Genomic DNA, 20035 nt, shown 5'->3' with positions numbered 1-20035 from the left:
CACACACAAAAAAAAGGTTAGTCCCTGTTCAATAGAGCTTACAATCTAATAAGACAAACATACAGGACAAGAGACTTGGGGTATTTCTTCTGCTTGACCTTTTGCTTTCCTTATTTCTTTAACAGATATTCTTCCCTATGTTCCTTTCTTTGGGATCTTATATACTTCTTGTTCTTTTTGTTTATTTTTTCAGCCACCTCCTTAGAGAACCAGATCTTTTTCCTCTTACTCTTGGCGACATTTCTAACACATAGATTTGTTGCCTTTGTAATAACTTCTTTTAACTTGGCCCACTGTTGTTCCACCTTGCCCAAGTTCTTCCAGTCTTCCAGTTCTTCCTCCAGGTACATCTCCATTTTTCCTGGAGGAAAAACTGTATTTTTGAAATTCAGAACTTGGGTCTTTGAGTGACTTCTCTGTATCTATTTGCATAATCGAACCATACCGTCTGATGATCACTGGTGCTCAGGTGAGCCCCTACCCAAACATTAGAGACATTATCATCATTAGTGAGCACTACATCGAGATTCACACCCTCTCTCATGGTTTCCATTACCATTTGTTTGAGAAGAGTCCCTTGAAGGGCATCCACTATCTCTCTACTTCTCATGGATTACGCAGAAGGGATAACTCCAATCCACGTCTGGCAGATTAAAATCTCCAACGAGCAACACTTCGCCCTTCTTTCCCACCTTTTGGATGTCTTCAATGAGTTCTATGTCCAGTTCATCCATTTGAGTCGGTGGCCTGTAGATCCCACCAGTAAAAATGGAAGCACCATCTTCTCTATCCCATGTCCCTTGCAGGTCAGTTGCTTGGATATTGTTTTTGACATAAAGAGCTACTCCTCCCCCTTTTCTGTCCTCTCTGTCCTTTCTTAGCAAGTTATAGCTCGGGATGGCCATATCCCCAATCATAAGAATCAGTGATCCATATCTCTGTAACAATTACAATGTCCACGTCCGCCTCTGCCATTAGGGCCTGAAGGTCTGGGAATCTGTTGCCCAGACTACGAGCATTTGTAATCACAGCTTTCCAGCTGCTCCTCTTAGTCACCTGCTTTGCTTTTTTGAACTGGTTGATTTTGTTACTTCTTCTCCCTATTTTGCTTGGGGGTGACATGATAAATTCACTGGCCACCTCCTGCCACCCCCGCTCCCTAGTTTAAATACCTAATGTATGGTCTGAATTTTTCATTTACCTTCCTCTTTCCTGTCATTAAGAAACATAAGCCTGCCTTAGCATATAAGGGTATCCAAACATAATGGGGCGGATTTTCAAAGGCCCGCGCGCCAGCGCGCCTATTTTGCATAGGCCACCAGCGCGCATAAAGCCCCGGGACGCGCGTAAGTCCCGGGGCTTCCTGTTGGGGGCGTGTCGGGGGGCGTGTCGAGATGATGCGCTGTTTAGGGGGTGGGGCGTGGCGTTTCGGGGGGCGGCGACGTGGGCGTGGTTTCCGCCCGGGGGCGTTCCGGGGGTGTGGCCACGGCCTCCGGAACAGCCCCCGGGACCGGACCATGGAGCGGGGCACCCGGCCGACAGGCGTAACTTTGCCGACAAAGGTAAGGGGGGGGTTTAGATAGGGCCAGGGGGGTGGGTTAGGTAGGGGAAGGGAGGGGAAGGTGCGGGGAGGGCTAAGGACAGTTCCCTCCGAGGCCGCTCTGAAATCGGAGCGGCCTTGGAGGGAACGGAGGCAGGCTGCGCGGCTCGGCGCGCGCAGGCTGCCGATTTTGCGCAGCCTTGCGCGCGCCGACCCCAGATTTTATAAGATAAGCGCGGCAACGCGCGTATCTTATAAAATCAGGCGTACTTTTGTTCGCGCAGCAGGCGCGAACAAAAGTACGCGCTCGCGCAACTTTTTAAAATCTGCCCCAATGTGTCCAAATCTACATTCTTTACACCAGGTTTTGAGCCAAAAATTGAAGTTATCTATATGGCATAACCTTTCCTTTCCCTTTCCATGGACTTCCGAAAAGGCAATAGTCTTTGCCATGTGTCTAATCTCTTCCCCTAGATTTTGGAAATGTTTCTGTATTTTATGGACGCCGTTTCTAGCGTGCTCATTGGTCCCCAAATGGATGATAACATTGATATCAGAGTACTTACTTTCTTCTATGATAGCTTGGTTTGCATTTCTGTTAGCTGAAGATCCTGGAAGGCATTTAACTGTTGTGTCCCCATCAAAATGAGTTCCCAAATTGGTTCCTCTGATGACTGAATCTCACGGCAGAAGCAGCTTTCTTTTATGACATTTGATCCTGCTGAAGGGTTTCTGGGTACACTGGGTGGCTGCTTCCCTTTCAGACATCTTTTCATAATCTGTTACTTGGACTTCTTCATTTCCAGTGCAGAAAATGTATTAAGTAAGGGTAACAGTGGGGAGAGTGGGTGTCTTCTCATCACAGGCCTTATTCCTAGAGCCCACTGTAATCCAATTATTCCTGGGATTCTGGATCCTGGATGTCTGACTTCTTTGTGGGAGTGGGGGTGGATACTCAGGATGCTTCACAGTTTGGGTATCTCAGACTCAAAGGTCTTGTTCTACCAGAGCCCACTGTAAACCATTTGCATCTGAGTTTCTGACTCTTCTGTGAAAGGTGGGAGAGAGAATCTGGATGCTGCAAGGAAGGAGAGGATATTTGAATCCTGTATAATATCTCCTTCAGGTGAATTAGTTCATTATTCATGGCAGACAGCTGAAGGCAAATTAGACAACCCTTAAATCTCCAAATGATAGGCCTTGGGACATAAGCACCACAACTGATGCACTGAATAAAGGACATTTTGCTAATAGTGACTAATAAGCTAGTTGAGAAATCGGTACTTTAAGCCTATATTATTCAATTATCCTAGGTCCTTGGAAGACAGATTTAAGAAGGAAACACTCTAAGGGTGGGAGGGAATAAACAGCACAAATAAGCACAATAAACAGGGATAAATGCAGAATAAAGTTATATTAAACAGACTGTTAAAACTTAGCTAAAACAGAAACCCAGTGAGCTGTGCTGGATCCAGGAACCAGGTTAGCTTTTGCTACAATATTATGTGTAACTGGATTACTATCTATTGGAGAATTTTTTGAAATCCACAGGAGAGGAAGAGCAGCAGTCCAGTACCACCACCATGGCCTACTGGGAGAGGTATGTGGGAGAAAGCAGAGTTGCTTACCTATAACAGGTGTTCTCCGAGGACAGCAGGATTTAGTCTTCATACATGGAACTTTGATCTTAAAGGATCTAGAACTTTAAAAAATGCCCTACTGAGCATGTGCAGCTGTAGTCATCACCCTGCCCTGAAGGCAGTCCCTCTGTCCATAATATAGCTAATACCTGTTATGCCCGTCGGTCGCAGACTGCTGCAACCTCTGTTGCTCACCTCCTTTTTTGCAGCTTTGACTCCGTGGGGAAGACTTACGGCCTCCGCCAGCTATCGCAGGCCTGCCCACTGTTCCCGGGCCTCCCTGGACGCTGCAGATGCTGCCAACCACCATCTTGCCCTCGGAATTCCCTATGCGCGCACGCACACAGGTCAGTTTTAAGGACTTCCCCTGGAACCTCTACTACTGTAAGTACCTCTGCTCTACAGACCACCACCGTACCATCCTTGTGTGAAACCTTATTGGTGTACCCCACGCTGTGAACCACTACCGTGACATCTCTAGTGAGGAACCCTCAATGGTGTACCCAGCACTGCGGACCACTACCGTGACATCTCTAGTGAGGAACCCTCAATGGTGTACCCAGCACTGCGGACCACTACCGTGACATCTCTAGTGAGGAACCCTCAATGGTGTACCCAGCACTGCGGACCACTACCATGACATCTCTTGTGAGGAGCCTCACCGGTGTACCCTGCTCTGCGGACCATTGCCGTATCTTCTACAGAGGTATTCCCCTTGGGTATACCCCACCGCACAGACTCTGACTTTCTCCTACACTTCCCACTTCACGGGCAGTGCCTCTCTATTCTCTAATAAATACTCTATTCCACAACTGTGTCTGACATCTGCTGAGATCTTGCCTCCCGACGTTGAGGCTCACAGGGCTCCTTCCTGTGGGCGGTACCATCTCTAACCTTGGCCCAGGGTCCACAGATCTACTAATCCAAACAATGCCTAGAGAAACCAACTCCCAGGGGAGGCGAGTGGGTTTTGTGAGGACTAACATCCTGCTGTCCTCAGAGAACACCCATTACAGGTAAGCAACTCTACTTTCTCTGAAGAAAAGCAGGATGGTAGTCCTCATACACGTTTGAATCCCAAGCTATAGGCTGTCCAAGCAGGACAAAAAAGGAAATCACACTGTGCTGAAAAAGCATCACTTCTCACTTTTTTGCCTGTGAGGCAGCCGACCCACCAAGGGGTCTAGGCGGGAAAAGATTTGAATTCTACAAAGACAAAACCACATAAAAGTCTGAGACATAAAACCCTAATGTGTAGCATTGGCTACACATTGGGGTTTTATGTCTCAGGGCAGGGGAGTGATGCAAGTGCCAACAAGAAACATACTCTGCATTACGGAAAACATTACAAGCTTGGTTTCAGATCAGTAAACTATGACAATGACAGTAGGTCTAGAACCTCATAGATACAGGAAACACCCTAGAGATATAAACAAGAAAAGGACTCTTGAATGAAGACTGCACAGTTTTCTTCAGTGTTACAAGACAACCAAAAAAACAACTGGGGCTCAAGAACTCCCCAGAAAGAAATTGCAGTCCACTGACATCCGAAGGACAGCATGCAGCTGCAGAAGTCTGCCCATGTATGTCAAATAGGCATAATGAGCAGAAAACCCAAGCAATGCTTGGAAGAATAATTAGCAACAATGGCCAGGACTGTGACAGACCCTACGTGCCAAAGCACCAGACATAGCTGACCAGCAGGACAGCATCAAGATTTTCAGGGGATGGAAGGCAATCCCTGAATGGGATCGCTAGCCCAATCCCCCAAGCAGGGAGATGTGTTAGGCTGAAGCTCACCCACACTGTACCCTGGTCAGGGGCAGGGCTATCATCCTGAATACAGGATAGTTCAGATGAGCAGGAAGGCACTTTGGGCAACTTAGTGAAGTGAGAAAAGCTAAAGGCAGTATTGGCCAGAGGTTGATGAAAATATAGGGGAAAATGTGGTGTATCTTTCCCTGCAAGTATTTATTATTTATTATTTATTTATTTTATTTTTATTTTACACTAAAATATACTAAGAATGCCTTAGCTTTTCCCCCTTCCCCCTGAGATTCCAACTGGAAGTCAGAAGGAGCAAAGAACAAAGGAGGCAGACCGCTGGACTGCTGGGGTAAACAAGTCACTAGATTGTTTAACTGAACCCCAAGCAAATAACTTACTGCCAATTCCAGTAGGGAGTTACCCACTGAGATAGAGGCCTCAGCCTGCTTGGAACAGCTGAAACTGAGAAATCAGGGAAGAAATCCAGAAACACTCCACTAAGAGACAGGACGCCGGGGTGCCACAAGTAAAAAAAAAACCCTGTCAAACAGGATTTCTTCACCAGCACAGAAACTCTGGGCAGGGCAAGGGTGATCTCGGAACAGATTGCCCCGAACCTGGCTTAGGTATTAATACCTCAGCAATGATAGCATATACTTCCCCCAAGGAAGCATGTGGTAAATGGAACAATCGTTGCATGAACCAGGACTCCTGGATGGGAGAAACCCCTAATCTTCACTGGGGAGCTACTCTGGAAAGGCTCCCTCGTGAAATAGACCTACTGTGCCTTAGGACCACCTAAGAGAGCACTACAGCTCGATCGGCTCTCAGATCCCACAAGGAACCAAGGGCGACCGCCAATCAGAAGCAGTGACTTGCCTTCTCCGGGAAACGGAGAACAAGGGTCACCTCTTGCAGGGGTAGACAACCAGGCATCCAGAAGGGAGCCCATAAGAGCTGCTCTGGAACCCAGTTGAATCCCCCCTTCCTGAAGTGACAGAAAAGCAATGAGAATTGGGGCCTCCCGATCTCGAAAACCCTGTCAACTCTCCAGCTGAGAGTTGAGACACAATCACTTATAGTCGAGGTTCAGAAGCAACCAATCTGCCACTGGCAGCCACTCTCGGATGGGGAAGGCCACTAGGGTAATCAACAAAGGGGCCCCAGCAAAAATGGTCAGATGATCACCGCTGTTGTCCCCTGACCCTGGCCTACAAGGAGATGCACCGATTCAAAGAATCGAGGCTCTGGTTCAGCGATAAACCTGCCAGGGACAGAGCCATGGAGCTTCCCTAGAAAGGGGATTTGTAACATGGATGGTGTCAAAAGACATATTCCTCTTCTAAGGAAGGAGAAGACTCCCGACACTACTCCCCTTAGTGTTTGACCAGGAATGCAGTCCTAGGTCAGTCCTGTGGCTGCAGCACACAACCTGTTGTGCTTTTCATGAAAGAAACACACATACACATCCTCCATACAGTAGAGAACAACTGGAGAATAGACAAGGATGGTATCATCACACATTGTGATTTGCCTTTTGGCAGCGAGCAGCCACCGACTCTAGCAAGTGGTGCTCGGTCCTTGCTGTGCCGTGAGATTCTACCCACAAGCACGGTGAGTGGGGTCGTAGTGGTATCCCATTCTATGGATGGCAGCACACCCATGACCCCACAGTGTGGGATGACATCTTCCTTGTCAGTGCTCCCCAGTACTTGGTGGTGCAGAACTGACGATGAGGCCGAGACCTTGACACAACGATGGCAGAACCCTGGCATGACTGAGAACTGCACAGACAGGGAGAATGCCGCCTGCCTAGGGGCCAGGGTGATGAGTACAGCTGCACATGTTCAAGTAGGGCATGTTTGAAAGTTCTAGATCCCTTGAGATCAAAGTTCTGAGCCGGGCTTCATCCGATGACATCACCCATGTGTGAGGAGTACATCCTGCTTGTCCTCGGAGAAAAGATAACCTCCATGACAGAGAGCAGCAACTGAAGCAGTGTCCTCAGTGGAAAGCCAGGTCTCCACTGAGGCAAGAAGATGAAGGGAATGAGAGGTTAAAAAGGTCATGAACAAAGGCAAGCTTCTTGGAGTTAAGAGTTCGCATTCCACAGGGAGCATGAGAAAGGAAGCAAAGTGGGAAGGAGAACGGGAATAGTGATAAGATTGCAGGGGATATGGCTTGATAAGGGACGATGGAGTGAAAGTCGCTTTGAAGGGCCAGGACTGGGATTTATATTCTCAGCTGAAAGTGGAAAGAGGCGCAGAAGAATATCAGCCGTTAGGTTGGCTCATATCATCCCTTTCTAAAAGAACTGCAGAGTTAAAGAAATAAGGTCAGAACAATGATCGTATAATAACCTATTCATATGTTGGTGGAAGCAATTACTGAAAACACACCGTTCTCTAGCTACATTTCTACATGCAAACTATTGTAATAAAATGTCAAAACGTCCCCTACATCAGCTGTAGAAATGTGTGGAATGCTGATATTCCTTTGTTCTTTAAAACTGTATTTAGTAAATGCAAATAACATTTTGTAGCTAGCTGGATTTTCTATCATTATCAGGTCTTCCTGCTAGCCCAGTCTGGTCCTGATTTCATGGCTCACTGGGTAAATGACAATTGCATATTGCTAGAGACACAGCCTTTTTTTTTCCTTCCACCCTGGCTCTTTGTGTAAATGTGTCTGTAATTAACTCCAAAAGGTTAAATGCACGCTGACATATGAAGCTTAAATCATTTGCACTAAATGCTGCACCAAAAAATGACTTGGCACCATCAAGATGAATTAATTTGCATTTTAAATAAAGCAGTTGGAGAATGAGTTAACTGCCGTATAGATCTCTTCTCTTCCATATCACTGAAGAGGCTTTTAGGATGAGATGAGCACTTTAGGCTAGGCATGAGAGATGCAAATGAACCCCATACAATGCACAGCATGCAAATTGATCTCATTCATATTCATGCAGGCTACCACAGAAAACCTGATCAATTTCTGTCACTTGAGGACCAAGGTTGCTCGCCTCCTAGAAATAAGAGCTCCCAACTAAGACCGGTTCACCGGTCACCTTTGAAGCTGGTCCCGGTTTTAAATTCCACGGGCCCTACTGAGACTTGTGGTCCAGCTTTTTCTTAATTAAAAATGTAAAGACAAATGCCAGAATAGTTAAAGATCAGGGTTAAGCGTCAGGACTGGCTAAATATGTCCTGCAGGGCAGCTTGGTCTTAGCAATGTATTAGGAAGACCCATACTTAAGACAGAAATTTAAAAAAAAAGAGTGCCTTTCTCCTTCAATTTTACAGGAAATCCCTGGCAACTCATTGTGCTGTTCTTTCCTGACTACTTGTCCAATGCCTTTCCCTACTGACTCTTCCTCGTGCCACCTGCATCAATCAACCAGGCTGTGCAGTTGCTTGCTCTGAAAGAGGTACTATAAAAGGTGCTGAACTGCAGAACAAAGCCGAATGATTTAGCAGCTTCTCTCTTCAAAAAAAAAAAAAGAGGACTAAAATGAACAGGTTTTTTCTGCTGACAGTTTGGCGAGTCCCAAGAGATTCAATTAACGCACCAGCTTGGTGGCCAGCAGCCCGTCGGCTAGAGATGTGCGAAAAGTACAGTTTTCATTCCACCAGCTCTCCTGCAAATATTCCGGAAACTTAAGACAAATATTTGCAACAGGGCTTTAATGGGAGAATTTGTTTAAACACTGAAAGAGCTAGAACGGCAGTATTTGCCAGTTCTGCAGCATTTTGCTGGTTAAAAGGAAAGGCGGCATTTTTTGCAGAAGTGGATATTTTATTTCATTAACTTTTTTTTTTCACAAAGTCAACAGTTTGGGCCTCGTTTTGCCGCACTTTTTTTTTAACCCATCTCTAATAATGGCTGCTGGACTCCCAACAGCTTCTGATGAGGGAAGTCTGCTGGTCAGCGCTGCGCTCAGTGCGGCGCGGTGTGAGAATCTTGGATGTGATGGGTGCATTTGTTGCCGTTTGTTTAGTTTCTGTTCATCTGTTGTAGACTAAGAAAGCAATCTTGGCTGCAAGCTGTCAATCTGGTCGTTGGACACCGTTGGCAACGGAAGGCGAACCTCTGCTCTGTTGCGATAGGTTCCGTGTGTAAGGCCACCCAGTGCCTCGCCCTACCAAAGTCAATTCCAGTCCCTAAAGCAGAGATGGAAACGATGCAATCCAGTCATCCCTCGGGAACGATTTAATGCTAGGGAGAAACGTGAGCGTGCGACCCCCCAATCCCAGGTCTTCGCTTCATCTCCTTCCTCGGTGTCCTAGGCCACTACTGACAGCCATTCCAGGTCCTCTTCTCCCCTCCCCCCCCCCGGCCTCTTCTTTCAACCCCCAGCCTCCTCTCCCTGATTTCCAGTCCTTCAGCCTTCCCTCCTCCTCTGCTCTCCACCTATGGCCTCCTTCCCTGGTCTTCTCCCACCTACCCCCAATATCCATTCTTTGGGCCTCTCCCCCTCCTGCCATGGTCCCTTCCTGAGTCCTCTCCCTCCTGCCCACACCCTTCTTATTGATCTCAGTCCTTCAGCTTACTCCCTCCCCTCACTAATCTACAACTCTTGAGTCACTCTTCACCCCTTCAATGCTTCCTTCCCAGTTCCTCGCCCTCTTACACTTCATTCCTCTCCTAAATGGCCACTTCCAGTGGCCTCCTTTTACCCCACCCCTTCTGGGGTCCCCTCTCTTATCCCTCCTCTCTCATTACCCCTCCTTCCTACCCTCTTTTCCCCATAGCACTTCCTTGAGTCCTATCCATCTCTCTATGGCCCCTTCCCAGGTCTCTTCCTCCCACCATCACTTGGCTGGACCAGTAGAGGTCTTCAGTTTGCAGTGGCAGCAATCTAAAATATCAGTGCAGGACCGGCCATTCGACAACAATGCCTCTTGCATTGGTTTCCTTGATAATAGGAAACACCTACGGGGGTGCAGGGGGAGGGGGCTGCTGAAGGGCCTATGAGGCTGTGCTGGCTCTGAAGCTCCATGTCGCCTGAAGATGTTGACTGAGCTGTGTTTGTTTCAGCTCAGAGTTGTTAGCATCCCTTGTGGCATGGGAGTCCCAAGCAATTACCTTGGTTGCCCCAGAGTCTGGTTTAATGTAAGCCATGCCCAGATGGGGGTGCATGGACTAGTAAGGACATTTTTAAAAGAGTCTCCATTAAAATACAGGGAGAACGAGGATACTAGAAAGTTCTTTACCTGGATGAAGGCGAGCAAGAAGCAGTGGGCTTTTCTATAATCACCATACCTCTGCTACACAGAAGTTTCCATGCTGCTCTGTGGACAGAGCTCAACAAAGTCCTGAAGTCGTTTGTTAAAGGACTGGCAAGTAAGCTGCATGTGGGAGGAGATATTCCTAACCCATCAGTGTTAATACTTTTATGAGAAGGAAGTAGAAATCCTCGAGTTCCCCAGAAGCTGTCCAAGATGCCTGAGTGGGTAGGAAACAGCTGGAGAGCATTTTTGGAGAGGAAAGATATTTTATGTGCTGAATGTCTGGGGCTCAGTATGGGGACTGAGACAGTGCAAAGCACTAGCCCTTCAGCACCATGGCACATGAAAACAGAACGTCAAGATCCTGTTCATGCAAATTGTGGTCACTGGAGCGAGAGACTGCATTTCTGTAAATCTTGCTAAGTTGTCTGCTTGGGAATATAGTTTGCTTTCCTACTGCTGAATAAAGGTAAGTCCTCGGGAACAATCAGCACCCGTGTGGATGACCAATTTGTAGTACTGCGGAAATTAAAAAGAGGAGTTTCCCCAGCGGAGGACCTGAAGTAAAATTGTATACAATCTTGGTAGGCCCTCAAATGCACCCTATGACACCAGGCTGCAAGCGAGTAACTCTGGGAGAACATTTGTACCATACCTTACTGGTGAAGATCGGCGTCTGTGGCTCCTCATTCCTCAGAATCGACATGTTGTTTTTGTCCACATCTTTCCCTGAAAGAGACCAGAAGGAGTCAGCAGAATCCGGGCACTTTCTTGAGATCATATTTTCACAAGACGACAGTTGCAACCCCAAGCTCACCTATGGTGGATTATCTGGATCCAAGGTGGGGTTTATGCCCATGTTTCTCACATTCAGATTTATTACAGACCTTTTTATTTATCAAGCCATGTGCCCTCCCCTTATATCTGAAAAATCTCCTTGGCTGCCTCTGCAGGTATCAGAATGCTGCCTGAGAATTAACTCAGAGGTTCCACAACAGCGAGAGGACCTAAATTACGAAGTAAACTAGCTCATTGGGAATAAAATCAAAACCAACATTCAAAAGTGAATATCAGTACGAGGTACCTTAAAAATAAAAACTCTCTCTATACGCGAGTCATATGATTACTTTTAATAACCTGGCAATTCGGCGAACGAGCATTGGATTGCTTTTTCCCCACCTAATCTTTTCTTTCTGATCCTTGTAATGGAGTCCCTGTGAGATTTAATAATATTAAATCTCAGTCATCTGCCACCAAGAAATGGACAGCATTCCTTGCTGGTGCCTGTTTTTCTCGTTTTTCGGAATCCCTTGAGTTAGTCTGGCAGGATGCCGTGTCGACACCAGACTCATTCAGGACCAGAGAATTCCATTCCTCCGTTGCACTGCAGCATCCGTCTCGCCCCCACACACACATTCTTTCGTCTGGCATCGGCCTCCACAATTTTTTTTTCCTTACATCACAGAACCAATGTCCTTAAAGGCCGTTTCCAAATGCTTTGCCCATTAGCTACTGCTCTGCTTCCCACTCTGCAGCCTTAATATCGCTTTTGGAACACTTTTGGCTGCCCACGTCTTGGCTTGGACTGTGCTCCTAGACTGGCCCCCTAGCTTGGTCATGCAGGGATGCCAGAGACCCTTGGGTCTGTCGGAGCCAGCAAGAGCACGGATGCGTCAGGGAATGGAAGAACTTATAGGATAGTTCTATGAGAATAGGGAGTGCCAAAAGAAATGGGTAGGCAGCAAACTATTTGTGCCACCTGTTGGAAGGCAAATTTTGGACATTCTTTGATGGATACTAACGTCTTCTTGAATCTCTAGAAATGTAGCACAGAGTTCCCTTAAAGCTGTGACTTGGCGTTTCATAGTGAGGTTCTCCTTCAGAGCCTGAAGATGTCTGGGCACAAAACACTGGTTCATTAAAGCAGAAGCACTAACTAGATTTTTCAAAGTTTGAATTTTACTTTTTCTTTTGGACATGTTCCTGTGTTGTTGGTTCTCTTTGACACGGTATATTTTCTTGACTTATTATACTTTTGAATTTAAAAAAAAAAATCCACTTCTTGTATTACAGCACAATCCATGTTTTGTGAAATCCTATTCCTTCAATTCACTTTTCAGCTGTTTGCGCTGTAATCACATTTTATATACATCAGGTGATGCCCACATGGGGCTCTGATGAGGAACAGCACAGCACCACCCTGATTTTATTTCAGAATCATAAGGGTGGGAGTGATTAGGTTGGTGGATCTCTGAAAGCTAAACATTAAGAAGCTGAGATTCAAAAAAAAGCTGAACACCTAAATTTAGGGCCCTAAGTTGGGTGCCAAGAGTCTAAACTTTCAGCTGAAAAACCACCTCAATTTAGAACCCTAAAACTTAGAGCCCTAAATTTTGTCCTGCCAGTCATGTGCTCAGATTTAGGTGCCTAGTGTGGAATCTAACTCTGCCTCTGTAGCTGCCATCCACTTCTTAGGCTCCTAGATTTGGGCAATCGAGCCTAGTAATATTTTCAAAAAGAACAATTTAGGAGCCCGACTCTCAAATTTAGGCACCCAAACCTTTTCAAAATCAGCCTCTAGATATCACCTCGGAAAGTAAGGGATCAATGTTCAAAATGGCAACATTTGGAACTAAGTCTGTGTCTACTTTTTACCCATGGGTTTAGCACCAATTTTCAAAGGCACCCTTTTAAAATTGCAGCGGGCATGAAGTATACCTGGCTACCTGCGCCTGCGTTTCCTGTGGGTAGATTTCTGCTGGAAAAGGAAGCGAAAGGATTTGAAAATGCTATCTCCATGCATACTTTTTCTTCCCCAATCTAAACACACCCATGGGAATGCATCCTTTGAATGTGGCTAAAAGTGCAAGACAAAACTTTTAGCCACCTGGAGGCCAAGGCAAATTTCAGATGGCCAATTGCCACATACAAAATGCTTTTTACCCTTGTATTTATTTATTTATTTATTTTACTTATTTATTTAAAATTTTTATAGACCGACATTCATCAGGGATATCACATCGGTTCACATTGTAACGCAAACAGACGCCTGGGGAGGCGTTTTACATCGAACAGAGTTATATCGACAAGTTATAACAAATTAACAAGAGAACAATTGAGGGGGGGAGGTAAGTGGGGGGATTTGTCACCCACCTTTCCTTTCTTCAGAGTGGGGTACAACACACATAATAGGTAACAGTTAAAAAGAAACATTACAGTAGAACTTAAAATGTGTTTGGAATACAATATTAGTATCGCTTTGCTGACAAAGAGTTACATACACTGGAAGAGGCTAAGGGTGAAAGAGGCCAGAGAGGCTACATGCTGCTAGCCTGATTCAAGAATGCTTTTTTTTAATAGATATGTTTTTAGTGCTTTTTTAAAGAAGTTTCTTTCATGGAGGTTCCTCACTTCTTTTGATAAGGTATTCCAGAGAAGTGGGCCTGTTGAAAAAAAAAGTGCACATTCTCTTACTTCGTCAAGATGGGCTATTTTTGGGGAAGGAACATCTAGGAGGGTTTGACTTGAAGATCTTAATGATTTAGCAGGGGCATGGATTTTTAATACAGGTGAGATCCAGGTAGAGTGAATATTATGAATGGAAGTGTGTATGATTTTGACCAATTTGTACTGGATATGGTATGATATTAGGAGCCAATGGAGGGATTTAAGTACAGGGGTGATGTGTTTAGTAGTTGAGATTCCTGCGAGGAGCCTGGTTGCAGGGTTATGTATAATTTATAGTGAATGAATAGTGTATGCTGGGAGGTCCATGAGGAGAGAGTTATAGTAGTCAATACTTGAAAATAAAAATGATTGTAGAACAGAGCAAAAATCTACGGGGTTATGGAATGGTTTGAGATGGCGAAGAAGTCTTAATTTGTAAAAAGAGGATTGCGTGGTCAATCTGATATGATCATGCATGGAAAGGGATTGATCAATTAAGACTCCAAGCTACAGACATTTTAGGAGAGAGTAATGGTCTGATTATCAAATTGAAAGTTAGTTGGAGTATTTGGGATTGGGAAACATGATAAGATGACAATTCCAGTTTTTGAAATGTTGAGAGCTAATTTATTTTGATTAAACTATTCTTGAATAGTTGTAAGACAGGAAAGAAGAAATGATTCTGTCTGAGCCCATGTTTCTTTGAGGAGGAAAAAACTGTATGTCGTCAGTGTAAAGTTTGTAATGGATCCCAGGGTTGGCTAGGATCAGACATAAAGGTGTTACGTAAATATTGAACAAGGTTGCTGAGAGCGCAGAACCCTGGGGGACACCAGAATCAAGGGAAACCTAAGAGGAGGAATGGGAATTAATATGAACTTGTTGGGTCCTATTGGAAAAGTATGAGGTAACCAGGATAGAACAGAACTGAGTAACCAAAAAGAGCGCAGTCTAGAAAGAAGAATTTGGTGATCCACTGTGTCAAATGTAGAAGAAATATAAAAAAAAAAAAAAAAGACATAAGAGAAAAGCTGTACCCTGATCAAAGCCCCGTCTCACCATGTCATATCTTGAAAGTAAATTAGTTCAGTGCTACGGTGCTTTCTAAAACCAAATTGGTATGTTATTCGAGTCAAGAAAGACACTAAGCTGGTGAAGAACTGCTGTTTCTAAAAATGTTGCCACGTAAATCCTGAACAGCAATATAGGATGAACAATTACTAGCAAAGTAGGCTTGGGGAAAGCCATTGCTTATCCCTGAGAGTGAGCAATAAAAAATGGATCTACTTCCCAGGATTTTCTAGGTACTTCCTAGAAATTGCTAGATTTTTAGACTTGCTATATTATTCAATAAAATAAGCGACAGAGCTGCGAGCTTCAAACAAATTTAAGTGAAGGACCTGCTTACTGGATGAGATTTTGCAACTTTCTAGAGAGAATCTCTTTGCAGTTAGTGTAGCTGGGTTCAAAAAAGGTTTGGATAAGTTCTTGGAGGAGAAGTCCATTAACGGCTATTAATCAAGTTTACTTAGGGAATAGCCACTACTATTAATTGCATCAGTAGCATGGGATCTTCTTAGTGTTTGGGTAATTGCCAGGTCTTGTGGCCTGGTTTGGCCTCTGTTGTAAACAGGTTGCTGGGCTTGATGGACCCTTGGCCTGACCCAGCATGGCAATTTCTTATGTTCTTATGTTGATTGTACACTACAGAATGTACACACAATTTACAGAGCACCTGACCATTCAGACTGTAGTAGTGTAATGTAATATCAGTGCTCAGGCTGCTATCAGCTGTGATGTGCAAAAGAATTTTAAGACACTACAACCTGGCAACTCCGCAGTGCATCATGTGTGGTCTGTATTGAAATGGGATGGGTTAAAGCTTAGGAGCAATGTGGCTATCCAAGATCCCAATATCAGTGAGCCATCTATCAGCTGGAGAAACAGCACACCCTAGCACCTTAACCGAGAAAAGACAAAAAGGATCCATATTTCTGAATCCAGGATTCTCATGAGCACAGGGCAGATTCTTAAATACTTCTCTGGAGAGCTAAGGGCTTATGATTATTTTTCTTGAAATTTTATTTTGATACGTTCATACATTTTTTTCTCCCATTAAATATGTAGTATTCTTTCTCATGTTTTCCACTTGTTCACTGTTATTTTCATTCATCAGTTGATATTTAATAGGCTTGAAATGTTTTTTTTAGATTGACTATGTTATTTAATAGTGGACTTTCTTCTTTCCTAGTTCACTGCGCATCATAAAATTAGACACAGTTCACAACTTACTCAAAGGGGAGAGCATCCTGGAGCAGGGTGGCTGAAGTTTGCTGCCCCTGGAGGACCATCTGACTTGTACTGAACTACGTAGGGTCAAGCAAAGTGCATCATTTTGCTGGATTGAAAGTTAAGATGAAAAAACAGGAGATTCCAAGAAATGGGAGGTACCAAAGGAACCAGCTGCAGAAGCAGAGCAGAGGCCCACAAGAGAGGAAGGAATAATATGGACCAAAATGAGCAAAGTCCCTTTCTGATAAAGGCAAGTGGAAGCATCTTAGAAATGATAACACTCAGCTGTGTTAGTATCCACAGCAGGTTGGCTCAGGTATGAGCCATGCGTAAAAATAGTGCACAAACTTCAAGAAGTAACCTTGGGATACCAGTGAGAACACAATGTCGCTCCATCCAAGTTTTGGGTGAACAAAAGAACATTGCATATCAAAAGAATACCTATTTCAAGAGTGTAGATAAGAATTTAGACTCTACTGAGAGGCTAGACTGCAGATAAGTGAAATCATTTCTTTGCAAATGACTATAAATATAGATTTTTTTTTATTTTTTTTTTTTTTAACTAGGACGCGGGGGCTGTCTTTCCTCCCTTCTCAACCCAGAAGGTAATCTGTGTGCCAGCTCATTCAGCATGCCAGCTCATTCATCAGAAAAATTCCACTGTACGAACACTTGCCTTCATATTTTTTATTCAACTAATTTCCACTCTCTTTCAGAAGGTGGCCTTGGAACCTAACTTAAATCTCTGCTTCACATATGAGCCAAAACGAGAGAAGTGTGATCAGGGGCGGATTCCCGATGAAGACCGGCCTGGGGATTCACCGCCCAGGCCGGCCCAGGAGATACCACGTGGTCTGCTGAACGCGGCTCTGTCATGGCTGAGCTCGGCAGACCACGTGACTAGAGCGACCAGCCCACCGGGGGATGCGCGATCCCCCGATAGGCCAAACCGCCCCTGAGTGTGATGATCTCCAGCAATCTAACATTATGTTGGGGTCTCGTCCTGACAGCATGCCTGTGTCCCGGGGAGAAAAAAATACCACATCACATGGCACAGCCCTAAATGAAAAACCCTGTAGCTGGGACTTGAAAGGTATCAGGTTTTGAAGTTCCATTCCTTATCCTGCTTCGAATACAAGAGGAAAGGATTCCCAGCAAAACCATTCATATATCTCCTTCCCATGCTTACCTAAATGGCTTGCAGTACTCATCAATAGGGCTTAGGATAGACACAGAGTAGGTGCTAGTCAGCCCTTCATGTATAGTGCTGGTACTCACTTTTCACCTTGTGTTGCAGCAGGCAAGACATAACTTTGCTTATAGCAGATTTATTTTAGTATTTATAATTTGATGTATTTTATGTTTCTTTTTGATTAGTGTAAAGTTTATATTGGATTTATTTTAGCATTCATATTTGAATGGTTTATTATTCATTGCATTGTATTTGTTAATTTTATTATGTTATATTTATAAATACTGATGTTGTAAGCCACTTTGACACGAAAGGCTGGGATACAAGTATAAATGGAAAGAGAATGAGACCCAGTCATGGCTGGTGGTAACGCACCACAGGAGATGCTACCCTGAGAGGAAAGAACACAAGTACAGAACAGCAGCAGCTACCAATCTGGGGTAAGGGATGGTGCCTATAAGCGTTCACTGACCTGGGCTGAGCGGGTAAATCTCATGGTCCCCCCCGAAGGACAGATTGCGGGTGAGCTTGCAAGGGTCCATCTTCTGAGGGGTGGAGGACGTAGGACAGAGAGAGAACCTGCGGGGTAGAAAGCTCTCTTCCTTCATGGTATGAACTGCAGGAGTTCTCTGAAACAAAGGCAAGGAAAGAGCTGTTAATGGAGACCTAGCTCCTTAAAATGTTATGCACAAAGGTTTATTTTATTTATTTATTTTTTCTATACCGACATTCCTGTAAAAGTACAAATCACATCGGTTTACAATGAAACTTCAATTTCGCTCTAAGGCGGTACATGGAACAATGAGGCCAGTTAACAGTAGAAACACTAAATGTAACCTAAAACTCTAGAGACTCATTTTAACATAATTATTTAGGTATTTTTATTTTTTCTATAAAGGTTCTCAAACCACAGAAAAGCACTGCATCATAGTGAATCTGCTTCCATTACCCAATGCTTCTTGGACTTGCAGGCCAGGCTAGATGGGCCTGAAGGTCACAATAGCACTCGGTAAATGTAAGCCGGGCCCAGTCAGAAACTGCTGATAATATGAGCTGGGCATTTGATTGCTTAAGAGGGGAAAAATAAACATGTGGGTCATTTAAGTAGCATGGGCTGACTTTTAAAGCATTTTTATAATTCCAAGACCCAAGGCTCAGCTCCTGAGGATATGTAGTGCCATATGGAACTAAAAATATTTTATATAACAAGATATTTTCTTGCTTCTGTGATCCTGATACCATCATACCCTTCAGCTACTGGTTTGTACTAAGGAGATAAAGATCACTGGATCAGTAATGGTGCCCAGGAGTGGCAGCAAAGCCCCCTGACTGAGGAAATAGCCGTCCCTGGTGGGTAATACCACCAAAATTACAGAACTAATACTCAGTTTAGTTTAACATTATTTTTTTTTACCCAGGGAGCCCAATTTTCTGTAGCCAGCATAAGTAGCCAAATGTGCATGTAAGTGGGCCCTCAGCATTTTATATGCTGCGCAGGAGCTGAACAGTTTATGAAACACTGCGTATTTGTGCCCTGAATGCATGCACATATGTTTCAGTATGCGTGCATATATGCAATACAGGAAAATGCACGCTTTCTTACCCATTTATAAAATGATATGCCTATGCTTTACATGTGTAATAATTAAACATATCTGCATAATAATCCAGGTATCATACGCCAGGTGCGCATACTCCATTTATGAAAATACTCGTGCGGGTATTTGAAATCGCCAGCTCATCCGACACTCCAGCATTTCATCCTGACCCCCCCCCCCACCCCCCACCCAAATACTGCAAAGAAGAGAGACAACCAGGTTCACTTCTGTAACTTAATTAGCAGGTGTAAAAGTGTATTGACAAGCTCAGTACTACATGTGCATATATTGCCTATAAAATAGCTACTTCTGTGGGTATTTCCGAGCATCGACCTGCAACTCCCCTAAACCACCTTTTTTCCCCCCATGTTAACATTTATGCGCTTCACTGCAAGGACGTGCACTACTCACTAGGGCCCTGATTTTCAAAAGCATTGGGTTTTACATATATAAATGCACTTTCCTCATGTAAATGGGCTTTTGAAAATTGCTACAAAATGTGCCATTGAGTAGTCAATAGGTTTTACCTGCATTAAGTGCACTTAATGAGGGTAAATGGCTTTTGAAAATCGCTCTGATGGTATGCTACATTTACATGCGTAACTCCTTTGAAAATTCACTTGAATGTTTCCAAAACATCATACATACCTATACATGCCACTAATACACATCTATTCCAATTTTACACGTGGAAACCTTTTGAAAATTAAGCCCGAGAGTGTACGTATTAATGGAGAAAGCCAGCCATCATTAAAATATGCATATATTTGTATATCTGCGTACCTTGAACCAATCTAAACAAAAAAAAAAAGTGCAAAGTGGGTAGCTTCTATTTGAAAATTAGATCAAGCTGCATGGAACTAAAGTACCCATGTAATTTTGCTCCTATTATTTGAGTGGTTAGGGAAAGGAAAACTGCCCATGTTCAATTTGAAGTGATACAAGCATAGTTTTCACCCCTGATGTAGCCACACCCTCAGCAATGCCCATATTAAAAACTGCTAAACGCAGCTGCCTAATGAAACTAGTTGGCTATATTTATCCACGGCGGCAGGTCAATTTTCAAACCAGGCACCTAGTTGGTGGGACTACCTCCTTCGTTAGACGGTTCCATCTCTTTAAAAATCATCCTCATTATACTACATAACCCATGGCTAAGCCAGTTTCTTCGCTAGTTACATCTGAGTTTAAACAGAATGGTCTCGTTAAATAAACAGAAAAATAAAACAACTACTTTCATGCCGAAATGCTGCACTCCAGCAAATAACCCAGGGAGATCTAAACCTGTTAAAAGGGCAAACCTTCTGGAGCACTACGAGGAAAGACAA

At 44.2% G+C, this 20035-nt stretch overlaps 1 protein-coding gene across 3 annotated transcripts in view; it reads right to left on the bottom strand.

The window, feature by feature from the left end:
- Window positions 1–20035, bottom strand: part of OSBPL5 (oxysterol binding protein like 5) — a 203714-nt gene that overhangs the window by 73614 nt on the left and 110065 nt on the right. For all 3 annotated transcript variants that reach the window (XM_029582113.1, XM_029582114.1, XM_029582115.1), the window contains exons 2-3: window positions 17582–17738; window positions 10834–10907 (exon numbers count right to left, since the gene is read on the bottom strand). In XM_029582113.1, the coding sequence (XP_029437973.1) occupies window positions 10834–10907; window positions 17582–17717 (210 nt within the window). In that variant the 5' untranslated portion in view covers window positions 17718–17738. The remainder of the gene's footprint in view (window positions 1–10833; window positions 10908–17581; window positions 17739–20035) is intronic.

The sequence above is a fragment of the Rhinatrema bivittatum genome, chromosome 17 (genome assembly GCF_901001135.1).
Source record: "Rhinatrema bivittatum chromosome 17, aRhiBiv1.1, whole genome shotgun sequence".
NCBI lineage: Eukaryota > Metazoa > Chordata > Amphibia > Gymnophiona > Rhinatrematidae > Rhinatrema > Rhinatrema bivittatum.
Note: the sequence above shows the minus strand (reverse complement) of the source record. Positions and strands in the feature narration are given on the sequence as shown.